Here is a 20,173-nt window from a genome sequence, read left to right as displayed (position 1 = left end):
GTTCTAGTCACCTCTATGCTGCAACCACAAAACATCCCGTGTGTATAATCTGAATGAAACTTCCCCTCTTCACATCTACCTCAAATCTTGTGTTTTTTATTGGTGTGTCTCAGGTGAGGCTCTATCTGTAGATCAGTGTACTAAGCGTTGGCGGTTTCACTCCGACTCTTAGTTACCTCGCTGTTTGTTAGCAACCAGGTTGTACTCTGGGCGTGTGCACACCTACAGAACAAAACACAAATGTCTATGAGTAACCCGAGGACGTTATTCTGGTTTGTGTGTTCTGATGTGTTCATTGTTTCAGCGGGCTGCAGAGTGATTACATCACCGTCTACTACATGTTCGGTCTCCTCATCATCTTTTAATTGTAGCTTCGGAGGAGTGGAGATATTTATAGTCCTCTGCCCGCAGAACAGAAACTTTCTAGATTAAAAGAGGTTCAGATCATTGGGTCACGCCCAAACCGGGGGGCCTGATTTAGAAACAGACTTTCTTTAAACCCTCGGGGGAAGGTGGTGTGTTTTTTTTTTAGCTTAACAGAGAGTACATTTATTAGATTCCCTCATCACAACCCGAGTATCACCGCCCAGTTCTTTAAGATTAAACTCAGAGAATTAAAACCAAAGTTGATACTCCTAAAGTGGCTCATTGAGCGCTTTGACGAGCTTGTTAACGATGTGTATCATACGTTAAGGCCTTTAAATTGAATCTTAATTTGAGATTTATGTGCTATGAAGCCTTTAAGACCTGCCGCTCATGATGCAAACGTGGTGGCAGTGAAACAGGTCGGTTTCTTGTCGAATTAGCCCCCACGTCATTCTTATGTCAAAGCCACAGAAGCTCGTCTTGCAAGGTCAGACCTGCTAACCTTTCAGGAACGCGGCTCAGGTCAGATAGTCATGAAATAAAGTGTATGTGTGAAGCATGCAAACAAACATTAAATCCTTGTTTCATTCAATCATCATCTCTCAGGTAGACAAAGAAGTTAAAGTTCATTTAAAAAAACACATTAAGTACTGATGGTGAGGAAATTGATAACCTGGCTCAATCCCCCCAGCATTCACCAACGTCGAGACACAGCACAGCCGGGCAGCTGGAGTGCAGAGAAAAAGGAGTTCCGACGGTAACTTAACAGATGTATGTGGTATAAAAACCCTTATGAAGACATCAACAAACACACATAAGGTCATTGTTCTCAACAGTCCAAACAGAGTGATTTATTCTGAAAATAAACCGGACGTTTTAATGTCGATTCTGTGTCTGACTTCCTGTCACGCTCAATCGATTCTGTGGTAAATTGATGCTCCGTCAACAGTACGGCAGCTTTCAGTAACAGCTTACGCGTCCTTATGCAGCGGTCTTTGACGTAACATCTGGTGTTTCCATGGCAACAATAAACATGTCCCATCTGTCATGGTGGCCGCCACGAAAGACACGAGACATTACAACTATAAAATGTATGTATTAAGTAACTAAAATTGTGCATAATTTTGATTTAAAAAAGTGGTTAAAATCACACACAAAAAATCAGAGAAAGACCAATCTGAAGAAGTCAAGGCATCAAAGGAAAAGCTTTGTTTATTCTTAATCCTCATAAAAATGTTAAACTCTATCTTTAGTATCTTTACACACACTTGTAGCTGTATTAACATATTTAAATAATTGCTAACAACAATAAAAGAACCAATAAAGGATCTTATTACCTTTGAACTAACATTAATTACAACAACTAAATTAACCACAGAGTAATCAAAGCAGCCGTCGCCGCTCATCAAGCGCTCTGTGTTAGAGCGTTTAAACTACTTATTACCACGACTCCACAGAGCGTTATATGGTCATACTTAAGTGTGGGGATGGTGTTACACCCCTGTCAGGTGTAGTATAAGCTTTTATTCATTTATTTATTTAACAGTGACATTTCATCACAGTTTTCACTTAGTTTTTCTCTCCCTGGTTTTTCTCTTCAAAGATTCGAGCACAGACGTATCTTTCCATCCTTGTCAAACCACATACGTCATCAAGGTCACTCTGGCCCTGATGTGAAGACCAGTTGTGTCTGGTTTTCTCAAGGTCGAGGTCAAAGCACTCCGCTGTCGTAGCTCCAAAGTCTCTGAAGCACGCTGCCTGTGTTCGTTTTGTCTGCCTCCTGCTTTAAAACACATTTTTTATTCCATGGCTCTGAACTCGATTCACGGGTAACTTTCTTCTCTTCTTACCACATTAGGTCGTTTTGATTGTTTATTTCATGCAGGCGGTTTTTGGGTGTAAACAAAATAGATTTAAACGACATTATCTTGCCCTATATCTCATTTGAAAATCTATCGATAAATCCTAGAAACCGGACTTATTGCCCCGTCCTAAGAACCGTTAAAGAAAAGAGCCCAATAGAAACTCACGTTGCTGTTTAAACCGTTTCTGACTGACTGATTCTGATTGGTGTGACGTCTTTCTGGAGGCTGTAAACAAGGATTGGCTCGCAGACTTTAAGGCATCATGTTTTTTATACATTGATAGAGTAAATATGATCGAGTTTGCAGACTTTACTTTTCAATCATTTTTTAAAAGACTCACTGCTTTGTACAAAAGACTCTTAAGTCTGTAGCTGGAAGGTGATTGTGATTTACGCTTGGGTGGCTTTAACTTTGTTTCTGTGTCTAATTTTATTGCTTCATGCATTTGGTTCTTTTTTTTTTTTAAGAACTGCATTAAGGTCAACTGTTTTATACATTAATATGGATTGTTTTCCAACCCTTCTGCACAAGTATTTTCCTTCCAAAATTGAAGGAATGGGGGCACTGTTTGGCAGAGCAGTTGGGTCGTACTCCTCATGGTCAGAGGCCGTGCAGATGGTCCGCATTTGACTCCCAACCTGCGGCCCCTTTTCCCACATATCATTCCTCACTATCTCCTCCTGATTTCGGACTCTATCCACTGTCCTGTCCTCTAAAAATAAGCAGAGAAAAAGCCCCAAAATAATGCCAGAAAAGCAGGCGAAGGGAAGACATACAGGAAATGTTGACAAAAAAGCGAATATCTGAGAGGTCAGTTGCTGCTGGAGGTTCAGTCCAGGCTTCCTCCTTCCTGTAGCTGCTGACCCTCCATCAGCAGAGGGCAGCAGCTCCTCCACCGTCCTCTCCTGTTGTTTGAAGTCACTCAGCAGCGCTCTGCAGAGTTTCTGCTGCCCGGAGCTGCCGGCTTTAAGCTGTAATTATTCTCTGAGCGTCGTGTCCTCACTGCTGCTGCTGATGTGGAGCTGAAGCTGAGCTCAGGCCTCCAGGCTGAGTCCTTCCTGGCACGGCACAGGTTAGACAGCGGTGAAACTCCACGGCTCGCTGCATTACTCATCAAACTCCAGTGTAAGCACAAATGCCGAGTACATTTGTGTGTGTGTGTGTGTGTGTGTGTGTGTTTTGGAGTGTAAATCACAGCTCTGCTCCAGCTGCAGCTCCAGCAGCAGAGCGACCGGGCAGGCTCAGCCATGTTGTGTTTGGGTTTTATAGCCGTACAGATGATTCAGCCCAAGGTCTCCCCATGCAGAGTGAGTAACAAACCAACTTCACACGGTGTCTGTCTGCTGCAAGCACGCACAGACTACACACAGACAGACATATTCACTTTTATAAGATCCACTCTGACTCCTCAGTCTGCATACTTCTCCGCTCTGCTGTCTTATCTTCGTCTCAAACACAAATCCTCGTCTCTTTTTTCTTTCTTTCTCCTGAGACTGAACTCCCTCATTTCGGGGGCCTATGGGTGATGTAACCCAGACTCAGCGTCCTGTTGGTCTGCAGCAGATGATCCCCCCTCACTGCTCCGTCAACAAACCCCAAAGAACAAGGTGTCAACATGCATACACCTCCCATCAGCATCTGTGTTTTGCCACGCACACACTCCCAGCAGCAGCATGAAAACCTGTGTCCTGTTTCACACCTTTGTGTTGACCCAGGAGGACGAAGCAGAGCCGTGACCAGGCTTGTCCATTTGCCCACCACACACAAAATGTGACCCACATTAACCCTCCATCAGACCTCACACCTCCACTTTCTGCATTTGTGCACCAGCTGCATGGGTGTGCAGAATCTGTGTCTTCAGGTGTGCTCGCCTCAGACATGTGTGCGTCTTCCCGTCTGGAGCTGCAACTAAGAAATCTTTGCATCATTATCAAACTGCAGATTAAATACCGTTGATCTCGTGGTGAAAAGTTTAATAAAATGTGAGAAGTGTGACACGTTTTTTTCTTTTTGTGATTGATTTTTTTGCAGACTAGAGTCGATAAAATGTCCCAAAGTGCCATCTTTAAATTTCTCCTTATGTCAAACTAATACTTGGGGCAGCAGATGTCGCATGCCCCATGTACGAAGGATGTAGTCCTCATTGCAGCGGTTGTGGGTTCAAATCATCATACGTAAAAAATATATTTTTAAAATCACAGCAGATCCCAACATGAAAAAAGTAGACACTTTTTTTTTTACTTTTACGTGTCTGTTTTATTTGTCGATTACAGACTTTTATGGTAAATAAGTTCATCATGATGTATTTTAAATTAGTGGAATAAAGCCACAGACACGCCCCCCCCCCCCCTCCCCTCCCTTTATCAAACCAACAGTTAAAATCCCAAAGACTAATTATGCACAATAAAGTCATCACATTAAGTTAGCTTGAACCAGCTAACGTTCATATTCTCTCCTCAAAGTATTGATCTGTGAGTTTGATCTTTATTCTGTTAATCATTAATACATGAAGAAGATCTTTGATATGACTGTTTAATCGTCTTTACTGAAACTGGTGAACCGTTACCTCCTTATACAAGTCAAATCAACATATGGAGGGGGGGGGGCAGTCGCACCCAGCCCCCCAGTCACACTGAATATACAGGTTTCAGTTCAAACATGTGGCCCAGTGTTTCTCTATTGATATTCTAATTGCTGGCCTCCCCCCTCGTCAGCTGATGAGACTGATAAAAGCTCTGTTTAAAGCTGAGAGTATTTCTCCAAAGAGCAGAGAGCACTTAGACACACTTACACCTCGCCGTTTGTTTATTGACTGACATCAAACTACACGAAGAAGAAACACGGCGCTCCTGTCAACCCCCCCGATACCAGAAAAAATGTGAATGTTTCTTCTAAATGCTCAAACACGTCACCGTAATGCTGTCTTTAAAAGTCAAATAATACAAACACTGTATGAAGGACGTGGAAGATAAAAATGTTTCTTACTTTTTAATTCCAAAATGATTTCTTTATTCTACATTTAAACAACAACTAAGTGTTTCCTTCACACATTTCCGGTGTGATATAAAACATATATTATGTAGATTAAAAGAATAATAACACTCATCACAGCTCATTTAAAGACGAGTTCAAGAGCTTCAGTTTCTACATAAATAGTCAGAAGTTTGTAAAGTTGAGACGAAGTTAAAGTAAGAAGATAAAAGAGATGAACAGTTGGAGGAACAGAGCACATTGATGCACAAGTCTCTAAATGAGTTAAACCGATCTGAGCTGCTTCACTCCTGAAGCACCTGAGCAGGTGTTCAGACAGCGAACACAGAATACACCAAAACTAGAGCTGCAATCCTAAAAACAGAGGATTCCAAACAAGAATAAAACTACATAAAGCATGAAACAAAGCACACTTCAGTGCATTTGAATAACCTGCAGATGATTGTTAGGACTTGTTTTTGCAATAAAAATGATACAAAAACAAATCATAAAACTTTTAAAACAATAAAAAACACACAGAATAATGAACCTTTTCTGAGATTCATGACGCTTTGGAAGGCGTCATACTGATTTAAAGACAACAATAGAATGAGAACAGCACTACTGTAGTTAAACCTGCAGATTTGGATTATTTAAGACATACAAACAGATTTAAAAAAGCCAAAAAATCATGTAAATAAGCTTCAGATTGCAGCAATACTATAAATAATGTTTAATAACTTGAGGACATTTGAATAGATGTCTGAGTCTGCTAACCATGAAAAGGTTTAAAAACAATTAGTAGTTGCAAAGTTCGTACAGGATCAGCTCAAATATCTGAGATCTACAGGGACCTAGATATAATAGAAGCTGTACTTCAGCTCTCTGAGAATAAACCTGTGTCAGTGTCAGACATGGTTCGGTGTATTTCCAGCTTTCATTCGCCCTCATCACAGCTGTTTGTGTAAACTCCGTTTAGCAGAAAGCGCTGCCCCTGATCTTTAAAATTCTCACTACTGTTTTCACCTCACAGAGCCTGCGGGCTGCTTCTCTCTCTTTCTGAGTAAACCTGATACCTCCTCATCTTCAGACAGGAGGGCTGAGCTCAGGCTGGGCTCCGCCCCCCCCCCCCTCCTCTGTCTCGCCTCCTGCTATAAAGCCCTCCCTCCCTCAATGCAGCTCAGACCAAAGTTTAGAGAGCGTGTGTGAGGATCCCCGTACCATGAAGGGAGAAGAAGAAAGAGAAGGGGGATTTCATTTATTTATTTAGAGGGTTTTCAACTCTCACGCAGCCTTTACTTTATCATCATTTTTTGATTTTTCTCTCGTGTGGATTACTCGGACCTGACTCTTCAGGATTAAAAAAAAAAAGGATATTGTGTTTTTACTCAAAGCTATGGTGGCTTACGATGAACTGGGTAGCTTGGTGCCTATCAAACGGACTCTGCAAGTGATAGACTACCAGAACCAAGCCAACAAAGACTTAGAGGTGAGATGCTTGAAAAAAAACAACTGTGATATTTCTGCTCTGTTTAGCTCTGACTTTGGGTCAATGTTTGACTCGAACTCATGAAGATGAAGTAATATCTTAGAGTCAGATTGTGAGTGAATCAGCGCCTAACCCTGGTTTTTATCTCACTTGAGCACACACTGTTTTCATGTGTGTGTACCTGAGACTTTGAACTTTGTTCTCTGGCACTTAAAACAATGCTTGAGATATTGCCTAACTTGGAGAAGTTAATCATTAGAGATCAAACTGCACCTAGAAAACACTAAGAAGTGATCTCACCCCCCTTAGAGTTGTGTATTCCCCCTGTCTGATGTTAAATATGCATCCCAGCAGGCAGCTCTCTCAGCCTTGGTGGGATATGGCGAGTCTGTGTTCAGCAGGGGGTAAACTCTGAATCAACACCCCTGCTTCCTTTTTGTTAAGGCTTTCTTTGCTTTTGAACTCTAATATTTGCAGATAAACCAGGTTATCAGTGATGCAGCCCGCGAGCATTCCTTCATCTGCAAACACACTGAAAAGGACGCAGGTGTTTCAAACCCAGGTGTTCTCTTTGCACTTTAAAAAAAACTCAGCTCCTTTCTTCCTCTTTTTTTGAGACTTCCTTGGTTTGGTTCTCTTTCGGAAGAGATTTCAGGAAAGTGCGGTTTCATTGACTGTAAGCCACGAGCGAAAAGGAGAAGTGTGTCCTGATCTTGCACAGTTCCAGCTTCAATCAGGACCATTTCCCCCCACCTGCAGTGACTTATCAATGACCTCGACTCTGCCTGCCCCGTTCCCAGCTCCTATCAAGCTCAAGCTGTGCAGCAGCCGCAGGGACACATCTGTGGTGTTCGCTCACTGCACACAGCAGGGTACTTCAAAGGGGGAAAGCACAGGAAGGGAGTTCCTGATGTTTATGAGCTTGTAATCTTAGGTTAGAGGAGTTTTTGAGGAGCACATCTGTACATGATGCGTGTCTGCAGGGTCATTGTTCCCCTGATAATAGTAAACCACAAACCCCGGATCCGTCTGGTTTCCTGAAGTGAGCCAGACTCGCAGTTACTCCACCGAGTTCGCAGGTCAAACAGCCAGGAATAGAAACTTTCCCCGTCTGTTTCACCGTACAGCTGATAAACACAGAGTGGGACCGCTGGCTTTGTGTTATTCTTGGACTTATTCTATTGGACAGGAAGGGAAACACCCTCCCTACTGTAACTTTTGATATCTACTTTTATTCTGTTGTCTACTGACACTAAAAGGTCACAAATTAGAGTCTTGACATGTAGACCACAAAAGAAAGCAGCTGCCTTTGCTTGCTTTGGCCACCAGAGGGCTTGCAAAGTTCTCATGCCTGTTTGTCTAACTGTTCTGGTCCAATGTGCAGACGGGGACCGCAGCAGACCGTGACTCGACCGCAGCAGCATCAGCTCACAGCAGACTGAGCGGATCTGTTCAACAGCTGTGTCCGCAGAGAGCCCGGAGCCTCAATGGCTGCTCTGTTTCCCAGAACTGCTGAGCCAAGGCAAAACCCTCATTTGGCCTGAGTCAGTAGAAAACACAAGCAGCTTTTCGCACTGATTTAGACAGCAAGTAGTCATTAGTGTGAGGTTTTTTAAAATGCAAACTTTGGAAATGCTAATTACAGCTGCGGCCGTCTTGTAGTGTGGACTTTTTGAAGAGGCTGAAATCATTACCTCAGATCTGCAGCTCTTTGATTCCTGCAGCCTGTTGTCGTTGGCACAAGGCCAAGCAGCTCTGCTTTCTCCCTGCCTGAGGGCTGGGTGAGGGGAGGAGAGAAGGGGGGGGGGGGAGTCACCTGGGCCCAGGTGTGGTGCTGCTCTCACGCGAGGCCTGTCGAAGAGCCTGTCTCGACTCGCAGCTCTAAACACGGCTGTGCACCCCCTGCGACGCCGCACTGTGTAAACACTCAAAGGGGACACATTCATTGTCTGTTTACAACCACTGCCCCCTTTCCCGGGGGACTCACAGCGGTGGTCTGTTGTACTGAGCTGTCCCGACACACTGTCCCTGCTAGTGCTGCTGCCGCTTTGTCTCTGCAGAACACAGATCAGGAAGCATTTATCTCACTGTTTGAGCAGATCCTCTCACTCTCAAGTGGCACTGGGGCTGTTGTCAGGCCCAGATAGTAGCAGGGGAGGGGGTGTTGAACAGCTGAGAGCAGGGTCTCGTGCATTCCTGGCATTCCTCCAGACCACTTTCCCCTTCCAGATCAGCAGTCAGAGAGGGTCTTTGTGCTCAGTGGGCTGTCCTGGCCCGAGACTCTTCACATGATGGAGCCAACAGCTGCTGGAGCTGCTTCCTCTGCCTGTCCGCCGCTCAGCCAGCCAGTCTGTCTGCCTGTGGCTCGACTTCGGCTCCAGCAGCTATGATTTCCTCCCCTCAAAAACTGGGAGTGCAGTCCATAATAAGGATTTATGACTCGACTTGATGTGTTTAATCTCAAGGAAGTCACACGAGAGAGTCTGGACTTGCTGCTGAGGTCTGCTGAGGCGTTACGGATTGATTTGTTCTGTGTCACACACAATGAGAAGAATCGCCTGACTAATCCCCTTTTCCATTTTTTTTCTCCCTCTTCTGCAGGAACCCAGCAACAAGCGTGTCCGTCCTCTCGGCAGGGTGACGTCGCTAGCCAACCTTATTTCTCCGGTGAAGAATGGGGCCGTCCGGCGCTTCGGCCAAACCATCCAGGTAAGAATGGGAACTACTGTGGTCAAGGGAAAACCTCGTCACTGTTCTGCATGTTGCACCAAACATCTTCAAATGCAACATCGTCTGACATCTGGGGTTTTCCTCTTTCCCACCATCAGGCCTCCTTCCGGGGGGATGGCAAGTCGCCGGGCGGGCCCCAGAAGCCTTGCAGCAAGGCAGCGGCCCCAACACCGCCTAAAAGGAGGAACAGCACTCTGTGGTCGGAGACGTTAGACGTCCACCAGAAGGGAACTTTCTCCACCAAAGAGATCAAGCGGCAGGAGGTGAGAAACAGCACTGAGACAGTAAAATACAGTAAAAGTGTTCAGGACACAAAGTGGCAAAGAGAAGTTTGTGGAAAGTTAGAACCCAGACAGTGAGAAGTTCAACCTGTCTACCAGGCTACTTTCACATATGCGTGCAATATTTGTGTCAAATAGTCTAAATGGGGCTAAAAGCCATTCAGGGCTCATTTCCCAGTCTGTGTGAGCTCACATACACCTGACAAGCCAACAAAGCCGTGCTCTCCTGCCCCACTTGTCCAGCATATGTCAGACATCTTAGCCAACTGTCGAAACCCATAAGAGATGTACAGTTTGAAAATCAAGTCAAGAGCAGCCAGAGTTGATCTCAGCTATTTGGCAGCAGCCAGGTTTTTAGATTGAGTCTAATGGTTGCAATAATGACTTCCTGATTCATGAATTTAGCTAAAAAAAGTATCCTCCTCTGCCCCCTCCTCTCTCTCTTCAGGCCATATTTGAGCTGTCTCGTGGAGAACAGGACCTGATTGAAGACCTCCAGCTTGCACGCAAGGTTTGTACTTTTAAATCTCCGAGGCAAAGGGAGTACATATAAAGCAAACAGATTAAATCAAAGTCTGGCAGGGGCTGCACGTAGCCAAGCCAGGAACTATAAAAAGCCAAGAGTTACTCCTCTGTCTTTTTCTTGTACCCGTAAAGCTCTGCTTAAGATATTTTTAGCATACCCCTCCTCTGATGAGATGTTGTTATCTTACCGCTTTGGCTCTTCTCCCGTACACAGGCGTACCATGACCCAATGCTGAAGCTCTCCATCATGTCCGAGGAGGAGCTGACTCACATCTTCGGCAACCTGGACGCCTACATCCCACTGCATGAGGACCTCCTGGCACAGCTTTCTAAAGCCACGGGGCCTGATGGGACTGTAGGGCAGATCGGAGAGATTGTCGTGAGCTGGGTAAGCTTTCTATTGACTTCAGCTGTTTTTGATTCTGTTTAAACTCATCTGGGTTTCCCATTAAGAAGAGCAGCACTAATACAAGTGTCCCTTCTCCCCTGCAGCTGCCGAGGCTCAACGCCTACAAAGACTACTGCAGCAACCAGCTGGCAGCCAAGGCTCTTCTGGACCAGAAGAAGCAGGACCGGCGTGTGCAGGACTTCCTGCAGCGCTGTCTCGAGTCGCCCTTCAGCAGGAAGCTGGACCTGTGGAGCTTTCTGGACATCCCACGCTCTCGCCTGGTCAAGTACCCTCTGCTGCTGAAAGAGATCCTGAAACACACTCCAGCTGAGCACCCGGACGCTGCGAGTCTGGAGGAAGCGGTAAGTCAAGGAAACATATTAGTTTGGCACAAATATTTAGATCTTACGAAGTGGCAGAAATTTAATATTTCTATTCTTTTTTTTGTTTAGATCACCATCATCCAGGGCGTGCTATCAGACATCAATATGAAGAAGGGAGAGTCTGAGTGCCAGTACTACATCGACAAGCTGGAGTATCTGGACGACAGGCAGAAAGACCCTCGCATCGAGCAGTGCAAGAGCCTGCTGTGTCACGGAGAACTGAGAAACAAGAGCGGCACGGTGAGCACACACACACCCATAAAAGGCAGCCAGGCAGGATCATGATACTTCCTGCCTCGCTGCTGCCCAAACCAAAGCTATGATTTAACAATACGACTATGATGTTACACAACAGTGCTCTGGTTTTAATGTTTTCTTTTCCTTTCCTTCCAGAAGCTGCATGTGTTCCTGTTCACCGAGCTGCTGGTTCTCACACGCCCAGTCACAAGGAACGAGCGCCACTGCTTCCAGGTTTACCGACAGCCAATCCCAGTGCAGGATCTGGTGCTCGAGGACTTGCAGGATGGAGACGTCAGAATGGGCGGATCCTTCAGAGGCGCTTTCAGCAACTCAGACAAAGGTGAGGCTTGTCAAAGTTGAAAAACCTTTTAAGTAGTCCATGTAGGGAATCGTATTCCTTAGAAATATTGTTGGAATCTGAATTGTCTTCAGTTGATAATAAGATAGTTCCTAGATTGATGTAGGAATAAAGATTGCCACCTGTCAAATATAAACATAAACTAATTCCACTTTTTCCTCTTTCTCCACAGCAAAGAACATTTTCCGGGTGCGTTCCCAAGACCCGAGCCAGGCTCAGTCCCACACGCTGCAGGTCAACGACATCTTCCACAAGCAGCAGTGGCTCAACTGCCTCCGCAGCGCCATCTCCGTCCACCGGCCCCTCAGCGAGCCCTCCACACCCTCCCCGCCTGCCAGCGACACTCGCTTCAAACGCCGCCCCTCCTCCGTCTCCGCCATCATCCACATGGAGGAAGCGGATGAGAACTGCCTGCAGCCGACCTCTAAATCTGCCCCCACCTCTCCGTGTAACAGCACCACCCCAAGTCCCACCTCCACGTCTCCCTCGTCCCACTCATCGTCATCCTCTTTGTCATCTTCGACGTCGTCGTCGCCACTGCTCTCCTCGCCCACATCGCACAAAACCAAAAAGGACAAGAAGTCTCTGTGTTCTTTAGGGAAGAGAAAAGAGACGATGGTTTGAGCTTAGAGGAGAAAATGGACTCCTGAGCAGACATTTGTTTGTACATAAAAACCAACGAGGAGAAGCGTGGGACTTGTATTTATGTGTGTCTGCGGCGTGCGTATTATTACAACAGTGTTCTGTGTTACTGTCCTCCACGGCAGCTATTTACCTTACCCCTCCATCCGAGTGCATCCCACAGAGAGACAGAATTCTGGTGACGTGCACGGCCTCCCCCCCACTCTGAAAAGGGAGGCTTAATGACAAGCAAACACCTGTGTGTGTTGATTTCTTAAAGATAGAGGTGGTGCATTCAATCCTGTTTACTATTCAATTGATATTTAAGCATTATTTTAGACCTTATGTGGGGGCTAATGAAAGTTTTACATTTTTATATTCTAAAATGTATTGTAGTATTTTTGTAGGTATCATAAAGCAGCACTGTTTTAGCCTTTAGGTGAATTCTTTTGAGCATGTGTGGAGCAGAAAAAGAAAGACGAGAATCCCCAAAATGATCAGGTGCGCTACCCAAGGATAAAGATTTAAGAGTAATCAGAAGACGTCTTATTATTTTTATACATTCCTTTAATGACAGATGTTAGGATCAGGACACTATTTTTATTATATTGCATTCACTGCAGTCGGTGGCATTGATTTAAATCCAGTAACTGAAGAGATTTCAGTTTTTTCTCTGTTAGAACAAACACATCATGGAGATCATCTGATGTTAAAATCGTGTCGGAGAAGAGGATTTTCATTTTGAAACAAAATTTTGAACTGAGCCATGTTGGTTTTAAGAAAAGCTGACTTTCAGAATGAATTATTTTTCAGTGTAGCATCTTGCATGGAGCTTTAGTTGTGGACACTGCATGCGCCCGTAGAGGCTGCAGGGTGTATTTACTCGTCCTGAATGGCAGGACAGTTAAACATGTAAAAGAAGGGTTAATAGAAAGTTGATGAAGGCTGAAGAGAAAAGAGAAAAGAATGAATAAGATGTGTTTTTGAAATGAAAGAGAGCAAAATGTTTGACTCCATTAACTTCCTGTTTAAGTTGATGTGATAATGTTTGCTCACAGATTGATGAAAGATGGTGAAAATCAAGTTAAGAGTTAACGATGGGACAGAAAGTATGTGAGGAAAAGTAGACAAGAGAGAAGAGTTTTTGTACGTGAACAAAATGTTTGTATTGAAGAGATGGGAAAAAAAGAAAAGATAAAGGGGCAACGTGTTTGCCATGAACTGTATGTAATTCAAAGAACAATAAAGATCTGTGTAAGATTTGAAACTGAACTTTTCGCTTTGGATCTTGTTTACTTCACTATGACTCAAAACATTAGCTCACCTTAGCGGGAAATAAAGTTATTTACTGTGTTACAAGCTTAGATAACAACATTCATAACAGTCGGATGCCATATCGGCTAAAACAAAGGCTTAGCTTAGCTTAGCATAAGGACTAAAATGTAGCAACATTAGTGTTTCAATACTCATTCACAAATTTGGCCTGAACATCTTGTTTGTAAAACCCTTAAAAAACAAGTTGTGGGCTGTGTCCGAGATCACACAATACTCACTATATAGAGAATATGCCATTTTGTTGTGGTGAATTCTGAGTAGCCTAAGCATGATCATACTTGATATAGTGCCCTAATTGAATCCCACAATGCATTGTGAAAAGTAGTGTACAACTGTTGGTCACTATCCAGACAATATATACCATCATGCATTGCCAATAAAAGCTTTTGGCGAGTGCAAAGTGGCTTCAATTTAATGCCCTAAGACGGACGAGATAAGTGTGCACAGGTGTTGCAAATTAGCATTTTGCTAAAAACACTAAGAGCAGTACATCTGGGACTTGTGCGAGGTTACAGCACAAATGTTACTGTATGTCCATGTCAAATAAACAAATAAATTAATAAACTAAAGGCCTCCAGTGCACAGATAACTAAATTCCTATGTAGTGATATTGGGGATCACTGTGACTTCGAACGCAACAATGACATTTAAAGAAGATAAGATTTCCTAGCAAACGCCAGCTAGTTGCACTGAGCTCGCTGCTTTGAGATAAAACCCCCAAACTACTGATTTAACCACTGATTAGTTTACTGTATTTATCAATCAAACATGACATTTTATCAGAGAGCCACAGATTAGCTTGTAGGCTATGTGTACTTTACACATATTTGACCAAGCTAGCTATCTGGTTCTTTCTGTTTCCAAGTTTCATGATAAATTAAGTTAACAGGCCATCAATTATAATGTTAATCTGAGATAACTGGCTGCTAGTCTTTATGCTGAACTAAATGCAAACTCCCAGTTTTTATTGGAAACTCAATCTCTATGCTAATCTTAGCTAACACACTGCCAGTTGGTAGGCCTATTCTAAACTCATCTAAAAGGTGAACCAGTTTTTGTTCTAAACATTTAGCTTAACTAAGTTAACAGTCTGCCATTTTTTATGCTAAACTTGAGTTTACATTTTTACCTCAGTTAACAGGCTGGTAGTGCAGATTAAGCAAGGCTAAATTAATCAATTGCTAGCATAATTTGTTCTTAGTTTAGAAGCACACAACCTCCCGGTTTGCATTTAAAACTAAGATGTCATTCTTTAGGCTAAGCTAACTTGCTGCTAATTTAATTCAAATTGAATGTAACAGCCTGCATATTAAATTTTGCCAGTTTTCATGCTAAATAAGCTAACTGACTGCTGGCTGGTTTACTTCCCGCTAAAACCAGTTTAAAATCTTAGCTGGTCATTAGCTGGTCTTGCTGGATTGAGCTGGTGGGCTAGCTTTTCCAAGCTGATTTAACTGGTGATCAGCTGGTAAACCAACTTCAGCTAGCTGGTTGAGATGTCCACAGCCATGATAGCAATGCTGGTATAGCTCATTTGATGGCAGGCCAGCATGGACAAGCTGGTACACCTGGTTAGATGGTTTCAAACAAGCCTGGTCATACTGGTCTAGCTGGTTAGTTGATGGCAAAACCCTGCCAACTGATAGCACATCAGCATGGACAATCTGGTGTTACTGGTCAGATTGTTGTAGACCTGCCAGGCTATGCTGCTGTAAATGATTAGGCTACATGGTGACAGACCAGCATTGAAATACAGGTTTTAGTGCAACAGATGGATTTTGGAGTGTAGCTTGAGTAGTGGCAAAAATATTGTGTCAATGTGACCCAAGGTTGCAGCTACTGAAAGTTGTAGGACTCGGTAGAAAACATAAATAAGAAGGCAGATCATGTAGAAAAATGTTCCATCCAAGAAGAAAAATCTCCTTTACCATTCAAGCTGCAATAGCAGAATGCAGAATATGCTCCTGATGTACAGTATGAAGAGTTATAAGACAATAAAGCAAATAAAAGCTCTTCCCAAAGTGTAAAACTATTCTTAAAATAGACATTTAAGCGTGAAGGTCCTCATCAACCTGGTCTATGACTCACATGACACCGAGTAGAGGAGTGTCCCAAATGAAGGCAGGAGGAGACATCGACTGATTTACGACTGTGCTTAACCCTTAACCAAACATTCATTTCCATGTAGGTGCCAAGAGAAACATTTCCAGTGAAGGATTTGTTTTTTCAAACTGCGACATCACCGCCCGCTCCCTGTTTGACCAAACATATTTATTGACAGAGATTTTATTGAGGGAAACACCTCACTTTGTCAGCTCTGTGATTTCCATTTGGAAGATCTGACAAATGGTGCACAAGGGCCTCTCAAATGTTTAAAAGTTTTAAGAGTGGACTGCTGCTGCTCCTTTCATAGTCGTGTTCAGTTTGGTGATGATGCAAGGTGAAGTGAAGGGAAAGAAAAATAAGAAGAGACAGCTTCATTTCAGCCATCACAGTGAGTTTTTTTTTTTTTACCGTGAAACATTAAATCTTTGCGGGAGCGAGGCTGATTTTCTTCCCTTTAATTTGTCTGCTTGGCAGAATCCAGACGCTGGTTGTGATTTTTATTAAATAATGGCCTCACGTCTGCCTCTCACAAACTGAGAGCATTCTCCGAACATTCGCTCATGCTCTCCACACAGACACCCATTTCCTTTAATGAAAGCTGAATCAGGACCAGTGAAATACTGAACTGGGATCATGGGCATAGCTCGACCTCTGTACGACTTTGTTTACAACTACGGTAACAGCCTGTATTTTTATTTCTTACATCTAGTAACCACCAGGATCGCCTTAAACATTGTAATATAGTCTACTGCAATATCTACAACTGATCAAAGCTGAAATAAGAAGTGCTGAAGTATACATGCCAGTGTGCTGGATGTTTTTAACAGACAGTTTCAGTCATTCAGTACCTTTACATGCTGAAGAAAATGTTGATTTATTGTGTCAGTGCGACTAAAACTGGACTTTTAAAAGAAATGTAAACATGTTCTGACTAACTGGAATCGTAGCCTGTCAGACTAACACAGATAATGCGGTTGGGGGTCGATTGAATTTTGCATGTATACGACTCAATTGGACCCAAACTGGTCTATAGCCGTGTTGACCTCTGCTTTTGGATATCACCATAAACTAGAGGGATAGCATCCGTTGTACTAAAAGTAATGTGATTATTAGTCACACATTTATCTTGTAGATTAACCACAGAAGATGAGAAACTTCCCGTTTTTGTATTAAGTCCCTAAAAGCCGCAGCATGACGTGTTTCTCTATTCCACATCCTGTGGTGTAACGATGGGAAGTAGTCTCAAGTTAAAGACGGCATTTATGATTTTCAGTTTTTGATATTGTTTAGAAATAGAGGATTCTGCTCCTCCCTATATTCCACTTTTTCAATCCATCCAGCTGTTCACAATGAGTCTGGTTCTGCTCGACGTCTCTGCCTCCTCTTTAAATGTTTCAGTGTTTAGCTCATTGTAGATTCATGTTCTGTTCTGTAAATAATTATGAGGGCAAACTCTATAGCTTCTCTTTCAGGTTGGTAAATGAATCAGCTCAGTGCAGAGTCAGGTGTGTGTGTGGCTGATTGGTCTTGATTAAAACCAATGTGGGGAGTTTATATCTACTCCTGGACTCCAGTGCTCTGTGCTGACTCATTATCTCACCTTCAGAGGTAGTGAGAGGTTCTCCCTGTGGTTTGTGCTTGTTGTCTGTGTTCATAAACACAAACGAATAACTTTCTGTGTGTTTGTGTCCATTGCTAGTCTCTCAGTGAATAACTTGGTGCTCAGCTGTTTGTGTTAACTCTTAATACCTTGGCTTTTGTTTATTGTTTTCTGGGTCTCCTGGACAATTTAGTTTTGAGTTAGTTGTTAGTTGAATTTAGTCTAGAAGGGTGTTTTGTTTCTATACTATGTCTTTGTCCATTTTCTCATTTCATTGTGGTAGCAAGTTAAAGGCAAAGATAATTTTTACTGAGAACACCAAAAAGACTTTACTGAGAACAAATCGAACCTCGTTTAATTTGGTTAGCCTTTCATGCAAATAAAGATAGAGGTTGATTGGAGCTTTGGCGGCGTCAGCTTTAACAAAGTGTTACTCAGTGAGCAAATGAAGTGGCTCTGGTTGATTTTAAGATGCCACACACTCCACCAGCTGCTGTTTCCTAACAGGAAGTTGCTCTTTTTAGGGATATATCTTTTATATAAGAAACCCAAGCAGCTGAAAAATGTCCTCCTTTGTTTTTGAAAAGACGCCAGCTGAGAACCAGCCCAGACACAAACACATCAGGTTCCTCTGCAGTGTACCAGAAACCTCTCTCAGCGGCTCGTCTGAGCCAAAGAGCTGAAGGCCGAATAAGTGACGGACGCAGACAGCTGAGCCTCCTGTCAGTGATCCGTCACCGCCACATCCCCTCACACTCATCTGCCTCCGCTAAAAACTCCTAACACACCCTGAAAGCTAAAATCTGAGCCTGAGCCGCCCTGTGGTTGCAGACAGAGGAAGAGAGTCTACGTGAAAGACCAGATAAACTAGAGGAAGAAGAAAACTTCCCCAACTGGTCTGACTCAGATTTCTCTTTGGCCAAAATGTAGAAGTGACTCCTCATGCTGGACATGAGCTAATGTGACAATGAGCTGAGGAAGCAGGACTGCAGAATGACTCATTTCCATTTACATTTAGAGTAATTGTTTTACTTTTGTTTTCCTCACAGTGTGATAAATTATTTAAATCATCTTAGTTTAGATCAATATACCTTTTTAAGTCATTTTTACCTGCCCCTGTTTGACTTCAACAATTTTAGGAAATACTCACAAGTGAATGTTCTTGTTTTATTTTAAGTGATATGTGCAATGTGCGATAAATCTTTAATGCACTATAGAAGTTTTTAAGGCCATGTTTACACGAGAATGATCCACCAAAAAATTTATCGTTTTTCATTTTCCTAAAGGTTCAGAGTTAAGACAACAACCGCTGTGCACACTGATCTGCAAAATTGACTAAAAAAACTGTAGTATATGCCAGGCCAGTAGTTGGCGCTGTGACTTTCTAGTGAGCGTGCGTGCGCTCATACTCTTCCTTCCACAGAGCGGTGAGGTGTAAACATACAAAAATGACTAACACCTGTTTCTGTGGACGGATGATGACGTGGAGTTGTTACTACAAAGATGGTACATTTAGAGAAAATGTTTACTTGGAGTCATGCCAGTCGACATATTCCACGATGGGACTCAGGAAGTCTGCCATTGTTAATCCACTAACACATGCATGGCTGTTGACTGGAACTGTAAGGCGCATGTGTGCAAACTCTCCGTTTTTAGAGGAACAGCATTTTCAAGTTAGTACTTACAACCCGAATTAAAACATCTTATGAAGATGCAAAACAGAAAGTATTTTTAAAAGTTTAATTTGAGTTTAAAATGGAGGTAAGCATCAGTGGACATGTTTAGTCTTTGTGATTGTTCCAATTGCAGAAGACAATTGGCTGTTACATGCTAACAGTGCCTTGTTTACATGGACTGTTACTATTGATCAAAGCAATGGATTCACTTTTTCACTACAATGACTTTCTTTCTTGAGTGAGCTCAGATTGACAGTACAACAGATAAGACAAACAGGAGATAACATGCTACTTATTGAGCTTCAGATAATTGATAAAAGGCTTGTTATTTGACCTGTTTTCTGTCTGCTAAGCTAAGGCGGTAAGCATCAGACTAGCTTCACATCAATCTTATACGACATGAGAGTGGAAATTATCTTTCTCTTCCAGAATCATGTGGTCAACAATCTGGCTCTGTCCTGTGCTACAGATTAGGTAGGAACTTGATTTTTGTTTCCTTGTCAGGGAAATCTTGCAGTTTGTAGAGGTATTTAGCAGCTAATTGTTGGGATAAAGGCCAGTCTAAACTTCCAGAAAATTACCGGCCTTGCAAGTTTAGGAAATGGTCGACAAAAATGTCGATTTGCACGACTGTTTTTGCAAAAACCGGTCTGGCAAAACAGCTGCATATAGGAGCACAACAGGCTTTGTTGAGCATGTGGGCGATGAATTCATGCACTCACGGCTCATGCATGGTAAAAAGGCCACACAGCCCCACATACACTGTGGATAATATAACAGAGGGATTGTGTGTGAGATTAACATGCAGACACGTGAAGGCTACTGTGTAGCTGCTCTGTGTCTTCTGTAAATGCAGCAACATCCCATTTATCGAATGCTGGAAACCCCCTGAATATGAAACTTTCAGATCAGTTTGCACAAATCCACGCCCCCCAACCGATAACACAACAAGCTCCAGACTAAATCTGACCAGCAAAAGAAGTGCCCGGGGGCGACTTCAGAGGTCAAACCGGTTCAGAGCATCCCTTCATCAAAACCTGAACTCTGTGTTTATGTCAAAATAGCCTCTCTTCTGCTCGTCCTGACAGACAGGGAGCTCGTTCAGTCATCACTCACACTTTGCAGAAAAGGATCTGTCAGCTCAATGTGCTTTTCTCTCACACAAATATCACCTTGTCTCCTGGATTTCCTCCTGCCTCAGGACAGGACATGTGAGGGTGGGAAGCAATTAATGGCTCAC

The 20,173-nt window shown here is 43.2% G+C and overlaps 1 protein-coding gene and 1 long non-coding RNA gene across 4 annotated transcripts in view; one reads left to right on the top strand and one right to left on the bottom strand.

Moving 5' to 3' along the window:
• net1 (neuroepithelial cell transforming 1) overlaps positions 1 to 13,488 on the top strand; it is a 40,484-nt gene extending 26,996 nt beyond the window's left edge. For 2 of the 3 annotated variants that reach the window (XM_061029224.1, XM_061029225.1), the window contains exons 4-11: positions 9,292 to 9,399; positions 9,519 to 9,683; positions 10,150 to 10,212; positions 10,441 to 10,614; positions 10,719 to 10,976; positions 11,067 to 11,237; positions 11,391 to 11,577; positions 11,768 to 13,488. In XM_061029224.1, the coding sequence (XP_060885207.1) occupies positions 9,292 to 9,399; positions 9,519 to 9,683; positions 10,150 to 10,212; positions 10,441 to 10,614; positions 10,719 to 10,976; positions 11,067 to 11,237; positions 11,391 to 11,577; positions 11,768 to 12,219 (1,578 nt within the window). In that variant the 3' untranslated portion in view covers positions 12,220 to 13,488. Of the gene's footprint in view, positions 1 to 6,554; positions 6,691 to 9,291; positions 9,400 to 9,518; positions 9,684 to 10,149; positions 10,213 to 10,440; positions 10,615 to 10,718; positions 10,977 to 11,066; positions 11,238 to 11,390; positions 11,578 to 11,767 lie in introns of those variants that run through there. The other variant, XM_061029226.1, reaches the window with a different exon arrangement.
• Positions 6,550 to 8,237, bottom strand: LOC132956072 (uncharacterized). The gene is made up of 2 exons (XR_009665981.1): positions 8,055 to 8,237; positions 6,550 to 6,683 (listed from the first exon to the last, which is right to left on the bottom strand). It is a non-coding gene; the product is annotated as an uncharacterized LOC132956072 (long non-coding RNA).
• Positions 13,489 to 20,173: the final 6,685 nt, after the last annotated feature.

The sequence above is a fragment of the Labrus mixtus genome, chromosome 22 (genome assembly GCF_963584025.1).
Source record: "Labrus mixtus chromosome 22, fLabMix1.1, whole genome shotgun sequence".
Lineage (NCBI taxonomy): Eukaryota > Metazoa > Chordata > Actinopteri > Labriformes > Labridae > Labrus > Labrus mixtus.
Note: the sequence above shows the minus strand (reverse complement) of the source record. Positions and strands in the feature narration are given on the sequence as shown.